Source organism: Odontesthes bonariensis, chromosome 18 (assembly GCF_027942865.1).
Source record: "Odontesthes bonariensis isolate fOdoBon6 chromosome 18, fOdoBon6.hap1, whole genome shotgun sequence".
Classification (NCBI taxonomy): Eukaryota; Metazoa; Chordata; class Actinopteri; order Atheriniformes; family Atherinopsidae; genus Odontesthes; species Odontesthes bonariensis.
This window is the reverse complement of record NC_134523.1, coordinates 15,978,660-15,996,936: the sequence shown is the minus strand read 5'-3', so window position 1 is coordinate 15,996,936 and position 18,277 is coordinate 15,978,660. Positions and strand designations below refer to the sequence as shown.

The window sequence follows — 18,277 nt, the reverse complement described above, 5'->3', positions numbered from 1 at the left end:
CACACAATAGATCTCTCTTAAAGTAAATGGACAACACTGATTTGATTATATGATGGTGTAAAGTATCATTTACCTCAAATTGAAGTTCGGTGATACTCCACCACATTTCAGAGGGGAAATCTGCTTTTTACTACACCTAAAGCTACTTTTAAGAGCAAGATTTTAGACCCGCAAAACATAGTATATGATTACTTTATGAGATTTCTTGTGTTCCACAATGTAATCTTGATACATTATGTTAGGCACTTTGAAATGACATTGTGTACTGAATGCACCATATAAATAAACTTACCTTGCCTATATTATTTGGAACATTTGAGATTAGCCTCAAGTTGAAAATATAGAAATGCTTCATTGCATCATTAGACAGCAGGACACTGTGTTACACTGCTACACTGGTGAGAGACTTAACTGTTTTGGATAGGGGACAGCATCTAATTACTTTTCCCACCATTAACCTCATTGACGTGTTCCTTTCAGCGCTCATTCAATCATTTCCAGAATTAAACACAGATGTTTTTGTTGAAAGGTTTGCAGTCATTTTTGTTTATGTAGACAATATGAACGAAACCTACAAAAAGTCTTGTACAATAACTTTTACTAGCCTACGTATTTAGCGTTTTTCTTTGAACCCAAGATCCTTGTTTGAATGAGTCATTCAACCTGAACGTAAGACCTGCAAATTAAGTCTGAATGAGGGAATTAAAGTCTAAAAGAAAGTCCTTTTATATTCCCAACTGCAACATATTGAGGTCATATACAGGAATCCAGTTGGAGTCGACTAAATTAGGCCAAACACAGTTAAACGTGCATGCAAACCATGCCTCAGACCTGCATACAAGCTAAAGTTACATTTTCCAACAGTCTTCAAACAAGCAGCCTATAATCAGACACTATCATTACATTGTAGACTGGCTTAGATCATCAAAAGAGTCAAGAGCGACACTCAAATTTAGTTTTAAACTATCTTCAGATGTCCTAGAGATGTGAGAACTGTCACAAATCCTTGTTTCCAAAATCAAATTTGATACATAAAATTTGAACAAATTTGCAACCACTTCACTGTGTACAGAAAGAGTTTTAAAGGGGTAACTTTTAACTCAATCTCAAGTTTTTTGGACAACTTTTTGCTGGTTGACTCAATGCTGTTGCGTGTAGCTTGCATCACCAGGAGGGAATCATTAATGCATGTGGTTGGAGAGCAAATAAGACTCAGCTAAAATGCAGCACAGCCTGCAGTTTATTTTTATGTATTCTTAACTTTGATTGAGTCATGTCAGTGGTTTCATTTAACTGGGTTACCGGAATTGCTGTCAACTAACCACAAGGTAGAAATTATAAGATCGGCACTCTTAAAACTCATTTAAACTTAAGGCTCCCACAGATCTGTTCTTGTGTGTCTAAATGGAAAAAGCTAGGACAAATGAAGCAATACATAGGTTCTACCTCACCACTATTACATTCACCTTGCTGTAATCCCAGACTGAAATCAATACAATGACAGAAGAGACGACCAGCCTTGGAATCATTTTTCCTCCCATAAAAGCAAAACCTCAAAACCAGGTTTCCGCTGACTGGCTGCTTTTATTCCTTCTTGGATGCAGAGTGGCAGTGGCAAACTGGTCCAAGAGGGAAGAGTCTGGGAAAAATGCCGCACTCATCCGCTCACTGGCCAAACTTGCCATGCTTTCTGCATGATGTTACTGCATTAACCAGAAATTAGGGTAAAGAGAGCCTCAGTGAAATTTTGATGCATTTATATGATCTGTGACACATCATTTTTTTGTGTCAGTGTCTGAAAACGAGGCTAGTTGCTTTACCAGCTGGATATCTGGCAAAGGGGTTTTCTTGGTCTTTCTGTAAATCAATATGTGTGGTTAACCAGCAAGGAAAAAGAGACTTCATGCACCTCACAGGCTGCCTCGCTCATACGTCCCATATAAACGTAGAACAAAAGATCAGCTTAAATGTGACGGGGTATTTTATTGATATAGATAAAGCTGGATATTTATGGCAATGGTGGGAAAAAGTGAAAAAGAGGGTTTATTCAGGACTGTAGCCAAAATGTTAGAAATACAGAAGTCGAGAGTCTAAGTTCCAGCAGTAAAACTCCACCTGCCAATGTGTGTGTGTGATTGTAGCTGGAAAAATACAGTTAAACTAATAATATTTAATGATGCCACTGAACCATTAAAGCTTCTTGTAAACTGTGACTGCGAGCCAGCAGCCAGCACAGCAAGGCAAAGCAACCTGCACATCTAAATGAAATGTAGTCATTGCTGCTGTGGGAATAATGAACATGACTAAACAATGGCTGTCACTGTCCAGTTTCCTAAAATCTTTTTGGGAATAATTCCTTTAAGAATCTAGTATAGATCAGTTTTGTGTCCTTATAATTACATATTTCCAAGTTATTTCCCACTTATGAAAATATAAATTTCTCAGAATATTCATACATTTCTTAAAGTCCCAATCTAACAGTTAATAATCCCAAAAACTGTGATTGTAAAATTGTACATTTTGAAGATTTTGCCGTTAAGGAAAGTCATGCCTGTAATGACTCGGGGTATAACTCTAAACCATCACCCATACTATGACTGTTTTTGCAATGATACATTTGGCACTTCTGATGTTAGAATAATTCAGCTTTATATGAGTGATATGATACAGTGCGATGTGCGTTTAAGGCCCACATATAATAACTATACCATGTCTCACTTATGCTCAGTTGATACACTTGACACTAGTATTAGGTTTAGGAACCAAGAGTACTTGATTAGGGTTAGAAAACTATATAATTTTAGGGTTAAAATACAACTTCACCATTTTTACAATTCACATACAGTTGCTCTCATGACCACCCGTCTTTGTAATTATAGGAAATGTCGTTTGCATGAGCAAATACACCATTGGGTCTTATTTGAGAGTGACAATCTCATGGTCACTCTCTTGCTTTCTACAATATTTGAAATGCACCAATGGCTGATTTTGCTCTTGAGGTGTATTGTATCCTGTATCATGATGTGTATCTTATGAACATGTTAACAAGGTAAAAAAGTTTATTATTATCAGAGGGGGACTTCAGTATTCACCGACACAGTTGTACAGCACAACTGGGAAAGAGATGTGGGCTTAACGTGCCCAGGAAGGCATCTGCATCATCTATAATTTGGGCAGGAACAACTGGCTTCATATGTTAGTTATACAAAAGCTATCACAAGAGTAAACATGTCAACTTGAACAGATAGTTATCAGTGCAATGCAATTCAAGTAAAAATATTGGACACACCTTCCCAATAATTGTGAATGACTAAATGATAAATATCCTTGTATTATATATAACTGAAGGTTTAATAAGTAATGCCATGTATAAACAAATCTATAGCGATTTACTCCTGCAGCCTGTGACAGACTAAATCTGCTTCTAGGCTCTTTTGATGCCCATTTCTTTTTCCATAGTGTTCCATAGTCATGATTTACGAGGTGAGGTCATACTTTACACCTGACTTTTACACAACACAGGTACGACCAGCGATGTCAGTGTGCAAAGAGTCAAATGAGGTGAGTGAGGACTTTGTTGAAACTATCCAGTCTGTGTAGTCTCCTCCCAAACCATTTAAGTCTCCACATGGTTTCCCAGACACTTTGGAAAGACAGCCTCATTTGTCTAAAGGTTTTGGAGAGCTGCATGTCTGCACTTTGGTAAAATAATATCGCCTTTTTTTCTGCCTCGTGAAAGCTCCAAACAGGCTAATACAGACTAATGGTACGAAGCCTTGTGTGAAATAGCAGTTACTGCCGTTCTCCCATAATAATGGCCATTTTAGATGAATGTTAGATAAGCTTTCTGGCTCTTACAGGAGCATGTGAAATGTAAACAGCTAAGGGAATAAAAATAACACGATTTTATCAAACGGAAATAGCTAAAGATGCCTCATTTCTCTAATACTTTAAACAAGGGATTTAAAATTTTAAAAAAGGAAAAGCAGCCATTGTATATTTTTGGGAACCCTGCATGGCCATTGCTTGAAAATATCTTCTTTGGCAAGTATCACACCCTGTAAACGCTTTTATAGCAGATAAGCTGGTTACGGGTCTTTCAATTACTGTTTTGGGGATTTTGTATTTTTTCCCTTTTTCATGCAAAATGGCCTCTTGTTTCTTTTTTTCTCCATCTTTTTTTTCCTAAACAAAAAGGTGTTTGGACCCAGAACTGGCATCTAATTGAACGCATTTTTTTTCCGTTTAGCGACATGTTCATAAGCTGCAACTCAAGCCGAAAGCATGATTGACATTTATGCTGCATGTCGGAGATGCTGTCAACTCTGCAGTGACAAACCTTTTACCAATCCAACAAGCAGTTCCCTGGAAAACTTTTCTAGAACTAAATACATAAATACATAATAATTGATTTTAGTAGTTATTATGTAGATTACGAGATACAGAATGATGCCACGTTAGAGGGAGCCTGTTGCAGAATTTCTGGATATATTGTGCATCTTCTTGAGATTTTCTACAGAGCTTTTTTCCCCATTAAAAACACTGATATTTGAAACATTTTTGTACACTTGTTTGAATGCTGTGCTGCTGGAGTGACTCCTGCTGGAGTGAGTGTTGAGTAGCCGTGCCAAAGGGAAAGTTGTTTGCATGTCGGAGCTGCTGACTGAGCTTTCAAAAGCTCAACTCTGAAATAATGTCTCTTTGTGGTCGTTTTCTCCTATTTGGGAAGCATGAATTATTTTAATTTTCAGAGTGCTGATTGTGCACATCTCAAGCTTTTACTACATCTTAAAAAGATCATTAAAGCACAAGAATTCAGTAAAACTTACTTGAGCAAATAAATCCTTTGGTTGTCGTAACATTGTCCCGCCAACACTTAATAGTACTTAATGTTTCACTGCTAATCAGTTTTTAAAAATTATTTGCATCGATGGGAGCAAAATGTCATTTTCTCTTCTCAGTTGAAATGTTTTTTTCACACCGATGCATCAAATCCACATCTTTCATTTTTCATGAACCGACGTGGAAGACAACAAACACTGACATTGTCACATTATTAGTTGTTGGGATGAACAACTTTGCAGAATTTATTTACACATCAAGCAGAAAGAGCACATTTGCAGTCACATTTGTGTTGACCAGGGTGCAAGCCCAGTTTTTAGGGGTTTTCTATTCATTTTTTTGTTGTTCTTTTGATCACAAACTCCTGAAGGAAATATCTCATAAATGTCTTCCTTAGTTCTCAGATTTAGCTGGAAACTGATGTTTGCTATTGTTGCGAGCAGGTTTGTTAAAATGGTTATACTCAAAAAAAGTTGGACACTGTAACAATGAGCAGAACGAGGCTAAAATTCTCCACTGAGCCAAAAACAATCACATGTTCTTGAGATGGCGAGCAGACACTTGCACCTCCAACTGGAACTCAATATGCTTGGTTTTTTTTTTTTCCATTGAAAAGATATACAGTAAAACTCCAGTTTGACAGAAAAAAAAAGTAATAAGCAATGATACATTTATGCTGCATATTAACCTCTTTATAATGTTTACAAACAATTTTTGTAAGTTGCAACAATGCTTTAAAGTCCGTTCATCTACCTCCAGGCATCCTCGCACAGTTTTTATGGGACTCAACCTGCAACTTGGCTCCCACTGGAGGTAAGGTGTGTTCAGGGTCTCTGTGATAACCGGACGGCACAATAGGAACATGGCTGTCTGAGGTCAGTACCAATAGGACCTCCGGTGCCTCCTGTTGTCCTGGATACCAAGTTTCTCCATGACCTCTTCCTCCAGGGTCTTTAGAGATGGAACATAAGTCCTTTCTAGCGTGTCTTCGGGGCTGGTATCTTTAGGTCCATCTGTACAGAAAAAATGCGATAAATAAATAACGTTAACAAGGTTATTTTACCCCAATAGACAAATTTAACAGAGCAAACATAAAATTCGTCTTTTAGCAAACTACCAATGCAGCATTGGTATTTTTACTACGCAATTTCGACGATTTCCCTTTGCGAATTTACAAAGAATTCTTTAATTTGATTCAAAAGTAAGCATTCCCCGTCTATCTCAGTTCCGAAGGAGTATTTTTTGGACTGTTAACAACATCACACAGAAACCTATTTTTAGTATCCAACTCTGCACAAGAAGGAAAGAATGTTCAGCAGCTTGTTTTAATTTGCTGACCTTGCTTCCTGAAATAACTCCTCCACCAGTCAAAACATGGACTTGCTCACCTTTCCACTGTTGTGCTACAATGCCGTCTCGTCGCTCCACGACAGGTTTTGGGATGATTCGACCCGTCCGGGCTGAAACTCGAACTCTCTCGCCCTCCTCTGTGAACTTCCAATCAATCTGAGCGGGCCTCCTGTTGGTTTCAAGATCAGAACATCACAAGTGGTCCACATATCAAAGATCTGGTTCATTACTCTAAGGCTGCGGCTACACAAAAACGTTTTTCACTGTAAACGATACTTTTTCTTATCGTTTCGCTGTCGCGGCCACACGGAGCCGGCGTTCCCACTACCCCAAAACGATAGTTTTTGAGAACGGGTTCCAGAGTGGGAAGATTTGAAAACGAGGTCGTTTCGTTTCCATTGTTACAGCGAAAACGTTTTTGCGTCAGTCAAACGTTGACGCTGTGAGACTTTTCTATTGTCTCACAGCGTGGCGTGACACAGTGGCGTGTGTACTGCATCGTTTTCATCCGTTTTCGTCTGGACCTGAGTCGCAAGAATTTTCGTACCCGTTTTTAAAAAAAAAAACGTTTTGTTTTCGTGTAGCCGTAGCCTAAAGCCTGATTCTTACTCGGCGCAACCGCGCAACTGTTCTGGCTCAAGAACCATTAATGACGTCATCGAAAGCGCCAGCCCCTTCACAGTTCCTTCAGCTCATAAGCGCAGTTTGCGCCGAGTATGCGTCACATTTGCAGTTCTCTCCAGACCAGCGGGCGTCACTGTTGAGGAAACAAGCTGAAGAACCGGACGAAGAAAAGCATACGAAGAAAGCATACACAATGCCACCTGTGGTGTCACGTCAGCAGAGGCTGGCACATCTGATGCGGAATGAATTTACTCTGGGTGTAGAACTGTATATGTATCTCAGAGCTAAGCGGCTGCGGCAAAAACAGAAGAGAAGGTGGAATGTTCGTCCTTTGCAACAAGACGAACTTTGTCAAACGTTTTTAAACGTTGTCCTTTGGGACAACGTTGTCCCAGTGTAACTTCATAGACGTGTCGTACAGATGTTTGTAGAGGCGCACCCTCTCGGTCACCGCGGTCTCTGCAGTGTTCATGTTTCCTTTCTCTTGGTCAGCTGTTTCCGGTTGAGCTCGCGCGAAGTCAGAAAAAAAGTTGTGTGCGCGACCTTGCGACGCGCGAGGATTTTTTAGCTTGCGACGGGGGGCGTGGTGGAATTTTGGGTCACGTGACCGTTTGCGCCATTTGCGACCAGCTAGTAAGAATGGGTCAAAGCGAGGTTGCGCCGAGTAAGAATCAGGCTTTAAAGCTGCTGAACTGCTCCTTGACATTATATTGCTGTACCATTAGATTTTTCAGCAACAAACCCACAACGTTACTGTACCTGTCTGACGGGTCAATGAGTGCGACATCACGGAGCAGCAAAGGAGCCTCGGTGGCAATGTAGGTTCCCCGGTAATCTGGGGATTTTCCTACATACCTGTGATGCTAAGACACAATGCAACAGGTCTCAGCTCTCCAACTTTAGAGGCTAAAAAAAACACAAACAGGGTGTGGCCAAAAGGCTTCTGTAGCACACCCAGACAACTAGCTCCATCTGGTGGAGCTCAAGTTGTAAATACATCATGTTTTAGTCCAATTTAGAACACTAACTGGAAAAGGTTTACTGCTAACCGTACTTTTTGGTGCAATGAGAAGATCAACATATTTCTGAAGAGAGTTTGATGAAGCAGGCATTCAGAAGAAAAACTACACAGTGCTTAATCTCTTCTCAACCACATATGTTTCAAAATTATTCAAAGCATCGGTTTATATGCGTTGTCTCTCTCGTAAAAAATAAAACGTATCAACAGGATATTCATATGACGCAGTCAAAAAGAACATACGGCTGCAGACTAAAAGGTTTTTAATCTTATAAGCTGAAAAAAATATATATAGACGAATTAGAAATAAAAATATGACTTAATATTCCACAAACAAATCGCTTGCTTACTGTGTTCAGTCCTTCCAGGATAACCCAGTTTCTTCGTCTGAACACTTGAATCACCTTTCCTTGCTTTCCTTTGTCCTTCCCTGCAAGGATCTCGACCTGTGGATAAAATAAAAAGCAGATACTCGTCTCTCAAATGAGAACTAAATGTCATGTGATATTACCATTACTGATGCTCAACTTTATCAAATTGGTTAAAAATATATTGCAGTATAACCATTAGTTTATCAATAAGATTGCTTGAATAGACAAAACATTCAACATGGTTGCTGCTGCTACTTGTGTGACTGGGAGTACAACGACTGAATATTATCATAAATTAAAGGCGGTTAGTCTTGACTGGAATCTTTGCCACCTTCCAAAGGAACTGTGGACCACGAACATTAACACCTGGCCGGAAATTGGCTATATGCAAAAAACCTGAAAGCATGTAAGTCTGGAAGTGAGGTTTGTACTTGAATGGGCATTCGTGGTTTCTAATAAGCTCTTTCCTGTTAACCCCTAGAGTTATAAAACTGACTAAACATTTGACTTTTTAACCTGGGGATCAGGATTACAAAGGCAGGTCAGAGCTGTGGTTTAACTATTCATCAAAACATCAATAACAAACTCTGCTCTGAGACTCAGAGAGTCACTGTAAAAGCAATAACTTTGCCCTGCTTAATGTCTTTACAACTTGTGGATATCTTGTTTTTAAGAACAATGCAGAGGGAAAGAGGTTAACTATGCAACTATATTAGATTATTTAAATGACTAGATTTCAGAGAGCTGCGTCATTTGCAATTTCTGTCGACTTGATTTCTCACCATATCTCCTTTGACAACAGACCAGTCCTCTGGCTCCAGAGGCTCCACGAACACCTTTCTCCTCTTCTTCCCCGGTGGATTCAGCCTTTTAGCAGCTGCGGTCCACGGTCTGTTAGTGCCGAAGCGGTAGTCTTTGGGCACAACAACCCTGGCTGCCATCGATAGGAGAGCTGTCAGCCTCATTGTGCTGCATGGACCAAAAGAATCAAAGCTTGTTGGAGGTATTATGTGTAACACCAATCTGACACAACCGCAACACAAGCTAGGCTAATGTTACCTTTCATAAAGCTATCATTTACGATTGCAAGGAAAACTTTAGTGCTATTTTCTCTAAAGCACACACAGAGACATCCAAAATGTGACTGATACTTGTCTTTCAAATAGTCACTTTGTTGGTATGGAGGAAAACTGATTTAGTGCATGTGGAAAAAGCTTACCCTCTGTTGATGTCAATGTCACATGTAGCAGGGCTGAGACAGTTATCTGAAGGTGGCGCCACCTGCTGGACTGGAGGGTCGGACTTGACTTAACGCATGCGCAACTGCGAAATCAAGTGTGCAGTTTGCAGGTACCTAGTTGTGCAAGATGTTGGGTTCTGCTGGTAAGATGACATTCACATAGATGTGCCTGCGCCCTTCAGTGTATTCAAACCAAACCACAGAGAATCTGTGCACTTTATTTCATCTCATATCAGTGGTAACAGGGAACTTATCCCCTCCTGGAAAGCAAACCACAAAGAAAACTTATTTTAAATGGGAAAAGTAAAAGCCTTCACACTATTTTACAATGGCTTTGGGCCCGCAGCCACTACCATGAGTTCAAAACACTAAAATACACCCTATGTAGTCAAAATGAAACCAGCAGCCTAACTGTTACGGTCTCATTTCTGTAATTTCATTTTGTATGAGCTTTGAATCAATGTAGAATATTCAACATAAAGATAAAATATTTGATATTACATGTTTGCCCTTTGGCTGCTTCGACCATGTTGCTTTATTTCAGAACTACTTCCACCGTAATTTGCTGTTTTACTGACACCACAGCTCCATTTCTTCTTTTATTTAAGTCTTTGTGCTTCAGGGTCAGAACAGTTCACCACTTAAATCTGACTGGTTCAGTGCAGAAGTTGTCACTCGGTTCATTTCGAGTCCACTCACGGAGGCAGATGCAGTGGCTAAATGTGGATGTACATTTAACAAGGCTACATGTAATGCAGCTGTCACAAGGTGGAGATATTAATTCACACTCTAACACTCATTTGCTTACACCACAAGGCAAAAATGTGTAAAAACCTGCAATCAAAACCCAGTCATTCACACGTACAAGCTTCCACAGAGCGTCAATATCAGAATAAAAGGCTTTAAAAGTTTCAAATCCACACCTCATAAGGATTTATTTAAAGAGGAGAAATGAGAAACTATCCAAAACATTGTATATATGCACGTAACACTGCGCATATAAAACTCCATGAGAGGTTCAAAGCTGTCAGGACGTGCTGCATAAAACCAGAATCAGTTCAGCTTTCACAGCGTTTGTAGCCAGACGGTGCAGCGAGCCTCTCTGGGAAGGTAATAAGTTTGTGACATCCGCACACAATAAGGTTTCAGATGTGAAACGATTCAACAGGTTTGGTTTAACGGCAGCTTTTCACCGTGCACAAAGTGTTGGGCGAATCGAGGCGATTTGGACAACCCCACACGAAACATGTGGTTTCCCGTAGATACACACATGAAACACACGTTTGTTTTTTTTCTTTTTGTATTCAACATGTTTATTAAATCGACTGGCAACTACAATGGTAAACTAAGCAGCAGACTAAGATGAATGACGGCTTCCAAAAAGTAACAGAGAAAGCTAAACCAAAAATTACACTTGAATACTAAATTAAGCACATGGAATTAACTTCAGATCTCAAGCGGTGCTTTAAACATTTTACACTTCGACATGAGTGGCGCGGTGAAGGGAAGGTGGCCATCTTTATAACACTCAGTTATTTTTCTTGCTTTTTTTGGGGGGGGTGGAGATGAGCTTTCCCTTAGTTTAATGACTGGATAAACTGCAGGCTAACACTGCCACACACGATAGAACACCGAAGCGATGAAAGAACAATGACATCCACAACTTTGTTTCACAGTCAAAACAATAAGACCACTAGTAAAACAGACTTCAAATTCCAGTTAACAGGGCGGGGACGAACAAAACATAATCAAAGCCGTTTTACAGATGGTTCAGTCTTTAACGGGCACCTTTTTTTTTTTTTTCTTCTTCACTTCCTTTCAAAAATGACACCGTACGAGTCATGTTAGCTTGAACAAATTCAGTGATACATTTCAGAGCTGAAAAATAAACATTTTATACAGACGCATTTCTGAGTGCAGTCAAGTGTTTGTGACAAATACATCTTCAGTCTCAAGCTGCAGCAGCGCTACTGTGAGCTAAATATGAAATTATGACGAGAAATTAAGAGTGGAGTTGATGGTTTGGTTTTTTTTTTGGAGAGATTTTCACAGGAATCAGCACTGCTCCGCCTCAACATTTCAAGACTGAGCTGAGACGCAACATTCAGGAATGTCTTTCTGCTGTGGAATACGTTCATCGTTTCGCTAAAGAGTCACAGAGCAGCTTCCTGCGAGAGTCACTGCAAAGTAACGGGTAAAAGCTGTTGTTCTCAATAGGGGGTTTTACATTTTTAGTATGTTCAAAAGAAGTCCATCCGTGTTATGCTGGGAAATTAATGTCACAATTTTGGTCACCTGCAATGAAGCGTACACGCCAAAGCAACAAAACCAGCGTTGCAGAAGAATGTCAGAGCGAACCTAGATGTAAATGAATATGGGAGGAAAGAGAAAAATAACCTGGACAAAACAAGAAAGGACAATGTGCATCAAACGACTGAGGTCGTGAAGCTAGGCGATAAGACGGGTGAAAGGGAATTTATGAACTCCAGATGAAAAAGCGTGGGTGAAAATTGTTTTGTCCCTGTACAATATCTACGTTTTAAAACCACCAAATGGAAGTATCTGTCAAATTTTGATTTAAATGTTTAATTTTCATAAAGTATTCCGTTTATTTATTCCTTCTAACTGAGAAATGTTTTGACACCTAGCATTCAGTCTTTGTAATTATGTAATTGCACTTAGAAATAAAAAATATATATACACCAAAATCCCATTTACACATGAGCCTGAAAGCGCTCAGTTCAATTGTTTGAAGTCAGATTAGCAAATGGTTCGTTTCTGGGATATATGATATCCCAAAAAATGGCAAATGTTGGTTTGTTTGTTTCTCAATACAAACATGTAGGTTTTTTTCTTCTTAATTCTCCTATTAATTAAACAGCTGAAATCTGCATCTTGCAGGTAATTATGCTGATGCCCGATTTCCAGAGAGAAGCATCGAAGGTTCTTGGTTTTCTCATGAGTTGACGTTAAGCGCTGTCTCTCACGGGCTGCGGGAAAACGGGAAAGAGAAATGATTAGAGAAAATCACTTTACAACAAAGCATTGCACGAGAAACATGTGCACACATTTTTAACAAATTTGTTTTGTATTGCCATGAGAAAACATATGCGTTTAACAACTGTTTATGAAAGTCTTAGTTCAAGCTGGTAAAAAACAAACAAACAAAAAAGGCTATATATTCAGGTTGCTTGCAGCTAGGATTATTGCTTGTTGTGAACAAGCCAACATAAGGGGATGGATGAGGTTTTCTTCTTCCTTGTCCTTTTTTCCTTACTGGTCAGTGCACATTTGCAGGCAACAGTGCTCAAGACGAGCAGCTGTGTTAAACTGTGTGACATTGTTGAGGCGTTTTGGTTCACTTTCAAAAGTGCAGTGTGAAAATAAACCAAACCAAATGAAGGTGGCATTCCCCGCCCAATTGAACCGAGTCCTTCAGACTATCCCAGTGTGAAAGCCTCGAGAGTCAAATAACGGAGTTAAATCAGTACTGTTCACCTGCGTCCATTTGCTGAACGCTGATGTCCACCACTAATCTCTCCAACCCAGGATAAGATCTAACAGATTTGACTTCAGCATCATCAATAAGCATGTCTCACCTTGTCTTCTGTTAGTTGGCCCCCTGCTGGAGCATTCTCATCTGGTTTTGATTCACTCTGCGAGGAAGGTGCTGTTGCCTTGGGTTCAGCCACATCATTAAGCATTGCCTCTGTGTTTGACTTGTTGCTGTCATCTTCTGCCTCCATATCCTTTGGCCGCTTGGGAGATGCCTATCAAAAAAAACGTGACCAAACGTAAAAGAGAGCGCTTCATTAGCATCCGACTGTGAGGGTCTGTACTTGGGCTGCCTGACAGAATGAAACTCACATCTGTAGACTCCTCTGCTTTTCGTTTAGTCCCTCCCTTCTCATTCTTCTCGTCGATGACCAGCGCCCCTTCATCCTCATCACTGCTGCCCTCGGCTTCAGCCTTGTCTGAGCTGCCTGTGTCCCCTGCTCCTTGTGACGAGTTGTCCTTCTTTGAGGACTAAAGGCAGAAATTGATATAAGTGAGAGACGAGGGCACAAAGTTTAGGTCTCTCCAGATGTGTCAATCAGTGTGGGCAAAAGAAAAACTGTAAAGACAACCAACCATAAAACTGTCTCAGTAGCACCTCTAGAGTTGTGGTTTAAACTTCCATATCTTATGTATCTGCTGGGCAGTTTTGAGGCATTTTGAACCAATGTCTTTGATCAGTGTAAAGCATCACATGAATTTTCTTTAAATTACATAATTTACACGACAGCGTATTGAAAAATATTTGAAATATAGAAACCGAGACCAGAAACTCAATGGAAAAATAATTACAGTGGTAATAATAGTTGTTTTTAAACGGTCTTCTATATGATCAATCAAACTTCAGATAACCTGCCCCCTTCTGGCCATTAGAGAAATTACAGTTTCTGCATTGCCTTCACTTTTCAGACCCAGAGGGCAGGTCCATATTCAATATGCAGTTTACGAATAAAACGGACATAAAAGAAGAAAAAAATAAACCAATCGTCAACACCACATATAGCTATCCTCTTACATTAAAAGTTCACCTACCTCATTGCCTTCGTGCGTGACAGTGGGGTTGTTCTCAATCTCCCAGAGGCCCTCAGCAAAGCCTTTCCTCTTGTTTGCTTTTCCAAACTTCTCCTTGCATTCGTCATACGGGAACAAATCCTTGGCCCCCAGAAATGCCCTGTGGTGGTCAAACATTAATCCGTGATCTCTTTTAACTTAACAGTCAACACCTTCTTAATCAAAGACGCATGTCATTTGAGGCCAATGACTTTCAAATTGAAGGAAAATCCCATATTTTAATTGAAATCTGACCTGACTGCAATCATTTGCTTCAGACAAAGTGAAGATGCAACAGTGTTCAGGAAAAGCTCAAAGTATTTTTGGACATTTTTAAGCTTTGATAAAATGCTTTGCAAAGTTTCTGATTTAATATATCATCCAAGTGGAATATGAGGGTCTTAATAAACACAAAATACTCACGTTTCATGAGTCCCAAAGAAGAACACTTGGTACTTGTTAGAGGGTGACTTCACGGCTCCTTCGGGTAACTCGTCAATCTGTGAATCAAGAGCAAATCAAAAGAGCAGAAATTAAATCACCCAATTTCAAAAGAATATCAATAAGTAAAACACGACGCAATCTGATAAAAGCGTGAGACCAAAAGTGAAGAACTTTCACAGCTGAGAAATACACTAATGGTGCTAAAATGGGTTTATAGGACGAGACGGTCATGCATATAACAGGAGTACACTTTTGGGTGATATTTTTCATTGCTTACTGTAAAAATTCAGTCTAACAATTAATAAACCCCATGGGAGCATCAACCTGTCATTGCACCGTTTAGGCCTGCTACTCTGCCAGCATTAACAGGTTTTTGAAGAGGGCAGCAAGACACTGTGGCGTAAAGTCCTATAATGATAGGTGGGCATGGCGTCCATTTGCCTGTGCCAGAATGCCTTTTGGCATTCGCAGATAGGGCCACTATGAACCAGTAGTTGGGGCAGGGCCTGCAGCCTGTTGACATGAGGCTGATAAGACTGAGAAAAGGGAGGGAAAAAGGCACAGATCAGTGACACTTTTGGGTGAAAGTGCAGTCATTTGGTGCTTTGCTTAAAATGCACTTTTAATGTACCGAAGATTGAGAATTTGCACGGGTAGATAATCAGTTGCTTGAATAATTGTCATATTAAAAGCAGAAAATCTGATGCTTCAATCCAGTGTGTTTCAGGCCTGATGTAGTTTGCTCGTACATTTTACCTTTTAACCGTAGTGTGCGATGAATAACTCTTTATGGGTCTTATCTCTTGATTTGAATAGTTATTTATATCCCCAACACTTCAGAGTGTGGGGGCGTTTCAGAGGTAAAGCGAAGAAGACTTTAAAGTTGATAGTTTATCTCGTTAAATGGCTAGGAAATTGTTTACAGTAATTGTCAGGCTATTTTGTTAACGAACGTGGAATTTTTAAATTTTATTATCATTATTTATATTTAATCTTTTATTAGCTTAAACCAAGAGTTGACGTAATGCAAGTCATTTCAACTTTACGGGCAGAAACACTGTCGCAACAAGTGTGGGCTGGCGGGCATGTTTACAAAGAAGCACGCGACAAAAGCAGCTATTACTCTGTGAAACAACAGATTAAGAAAGAAAAATACACGTACATATTTACTGTAACTCATCTACAACGCGGACTCGTGTTTGAAGCTCAACTTCAACTGTCAGTTAACTTTTGCTGCTGGTCAGCCGTTATCGTTGCGAGTGACGTGACCGTTAGTTTCTAGCCAACGTTCTGTTGGTCCATTGCTATCTTTAACGGTTACCAATAGCACAAAGTTGATGTTAGCCTAACAGGCCCCCTGGGACACGAAAGTGGTACATACAAAGGAGTAAAGAGCAACTACTGACAATATTGATACAAAATTAGCACGAAATTAGCCGAATAGACTGAATGGGTTTTTTCTAACACGACGAATCACCCTAAATAAATGTGTAACAGTCTACAGTTGCTAGCTGTATGTTGATGGTTGGCAACGTAAGCTAACTCGGCGTAGCTAAGCTAACTCATGGTAGCTAACAACTGTTAGGCCTCTCAGGTGAACCAGTGAAAGGAGCAAAGGAGCCTGACAAACTGAAACGAATACCACACATAACGATGTAAACGAGATATGTAACGGCGGGTGCTTACCCTCGAAGGCCAATGTGGATACCCCTTCATTTTAGCAAACACCAGATCTCCAGGCTTGTATTCCTTTTGCCTATTGGACCTCGGCATGTTTCTACTAGAATTTGCTTGCTGTGTCAGAGATGCGTGTAATTAAACCACAGAGATAGTTTTAATTTGGTACAGTATCCGCTGTGGTCACCTCCTGCGACAAAACAAGCCAAGCGTCGATTTATCATCCAATGAACCAGGCGCGGAAAACTGGAGCGAAGACGCTGCGGACGACTTTTTTTTTTTTTCTGGATTCAGAGCAATGCAATTTTACCACAACAAGGAATAAATAAACAGTTTTAGTCTAAATGTGATCCATACGACCAAGCGCGGAAGATTAACTCAAAACGCTCTCCCACAATCCACTGACTCGTCCCTCGGACTATTTGGGTTTGAAATTGAAACCCGCTTCCCTTCAACAGACGCGCCCCCCAGTAGCTACCTGAAGCTGTAAAAATAGCGCCCCTATTGACCAAAACAAGTCATATTTTCCTGAAAAGGGACTATTCTAGTGGAGGAAAATAATTACAGCTACAAAAATATTTTAGCATTATCCTTACGTTGTCCTTCTGTACTTCAACTTCACTACATTTAAAAGAAAACCTTTTTTTCCCTGTTTGTCACTTAACATTAATATGAGTAGTCTAGAATATGAATAGTCTCAAGCTTTTAAAATATAACACATTACATTTCAGATGTCTGAGTTGTTCCCAGCTCCACAAAAAAAAAAAGATCTATCCCTCTGAACTTCCCACATGCGTTCAATAAATGTTGAAATGGTCCAGTATCTAAAAAAAAAATTAAAGACTAGAGAAAAAGGTTAAAAACATAAAGCAGATTCGTGCCAGAGCTTTTTTGCCCCTCACAAAAATCCTTCACATGTATCCGGATATGTTTATTCTTGTGTGTAAAAAGTACACAAAGTAGTTTGAACCAGCTTCATCTCCAGGAGCTACTACAGTAATTCGATATCTAATGATATCACAGATAAATCATAAAAATCATATATGATTATATGAGTCAAAAAGACCAAACCAGTTATTTGGTGTTGATACCTAATTTTTCCTTCGATACTAATGTATATTTCTAAAAGAGAGATTTTTTTCATGCTTGGAAGTCACCTGCACTGTATTTGAAGATTTCCCTTGAGGAAAAGATTGAAGGAGTTGGGGTTACCTTCTACAACGCCTCTTTTGTGCTCCATTTGTTGTTTCTCCGTTCAGAAATAGTAAGGGCACCCATATGTCCTTGTGTGGTGTGGGTAAACTCACATTTATGACTGTCCAACATAACTTGTATGATGAGGGTCTCAGGATTTTAACACAAAGGTATTTTTCCAAAACTGAGAGCCAAGGTCCAATAAATGGAGCCCATCTTAATAGTATTTTTGTGAATTAGTGTTGTATATTCCCAGGAACAAGTCTGTAGCTAGTAGGCCCCTCGTGTGGCAATTAACCACTTTGCCAGGTTGGTAACCCAACAAAAACTTCATTCTAAAAAATATGTTATTATTTTTTGATAACTAGATTTCACTGGATATGAACCTGCTAAGTCTGTCTTAGTGTATTTCACTCTTCTGTCATTTGGAGCTCATTGACTGGACTGTCACTATTGTGAATGGATAATTTCAGGACAGCAGTTTATTCAATTTCTTCATTAAAACACTGTTAAAGCTTCTGTTGTCAAGACTGCAAGACTGCTGGCTGGACAGCGGAGCTCCTTTTCTAACAGGCTCATCCAGCTCCGCTGTCACAAGGACCGATTCAGGAAATCCTTCCTACCAGCAGCCATCACCATCTTCAACACCTCCCCTCTGGCTGGAAGAGAACTTCAACCTCAATAGGCTTGAAGTATCTCCTAAAAAACAATAACAAAAAATAAAAATAAAAAATACTGTAGATTTGTACATTGCGAATGTTTATTCACTATTTTTATTTGTTTTATTTTATTTTATATTTATTTTATTCTATTCTATTGGCTTGTTTTTACTACTTTAATTGTTTTTCATATCTTTACCGTATGCTGCTGCAACAAAACAATTTCCCAAATTGGGATTAATAAAGTATTTAT

General features: G+C 39.5%; 2 protein-coding genes across 3 annotated transcripts; both read right to left on the bottom strand.

Moving 5' to 3' along the window:
- Positions 1-5,051: 5,051 nt before the first annotated feature.
- Positions 5,052-9,463, bottom strand: mrpl24 (mitochondrial ribosomal protein L24). 2 transcript variants are annotated; one of them, XM_075449240.1, is made up of 6 exons: positions 9,425-9,463; positions 8,988-9,174; positions 8,185-8,280; positions 7,576-7,679; positions 6,231-6,361; positions 5,052-5,855 (listed from the first exon to the last, which is right to left on the bottom strand). In XM_075449240.1, the coding sequence occupies exons 2-6, from the start codon at positions 9,168-9,170 to the stop codon at positions 5,719-5,721; spliced, it is 651 nt and encodes a 216-aa protein (XP_075305355.1). In that variant the 5' UTR covers positions 9,171-9,174; positions 9,425-9,463; the 3' UTR covers positions 5,052-5,718. The 2 variants fall into 2 exon arrangements, with proteins under 2 accessions (XP_075305355.1, XP_075305356.1); XM_075449241.1 differs by lacking the exon at positions 9,425-9,463 and adding an exon at positions 9,265-9,395.
- Positions 9,464-11,214: 1,751 nt separating this feature from the next.
- LOC142367885 (hepatoma-derived growth factor-like) lies at positions 11,215-16,627 on the bottom strand. The gene is made up of 6 exons (XM_075449908.1): positions 16,181-16,627; positions 14,474-14,550; positions 14,033-14,171; positions 13,313-13,471; positions 13,045-13,215; positions 11,215-12,435 (listed from the first exon to the last, which is right to left on the bottom strand). Exons 1-6 carry the CDS (start codon positions 16,265-16,267, stop codon positions 12,415-12,417), a joined length of 654 nt encoding a protein of 217 aa, XP_075306023.1. The 5' UTR covers positions 16,268-16,627; the 3' UTR covers positions 11,215-12,414.
- Between the last annotated feature and the right edge of the window lie 1,650 nt (positions 16,628-18,277).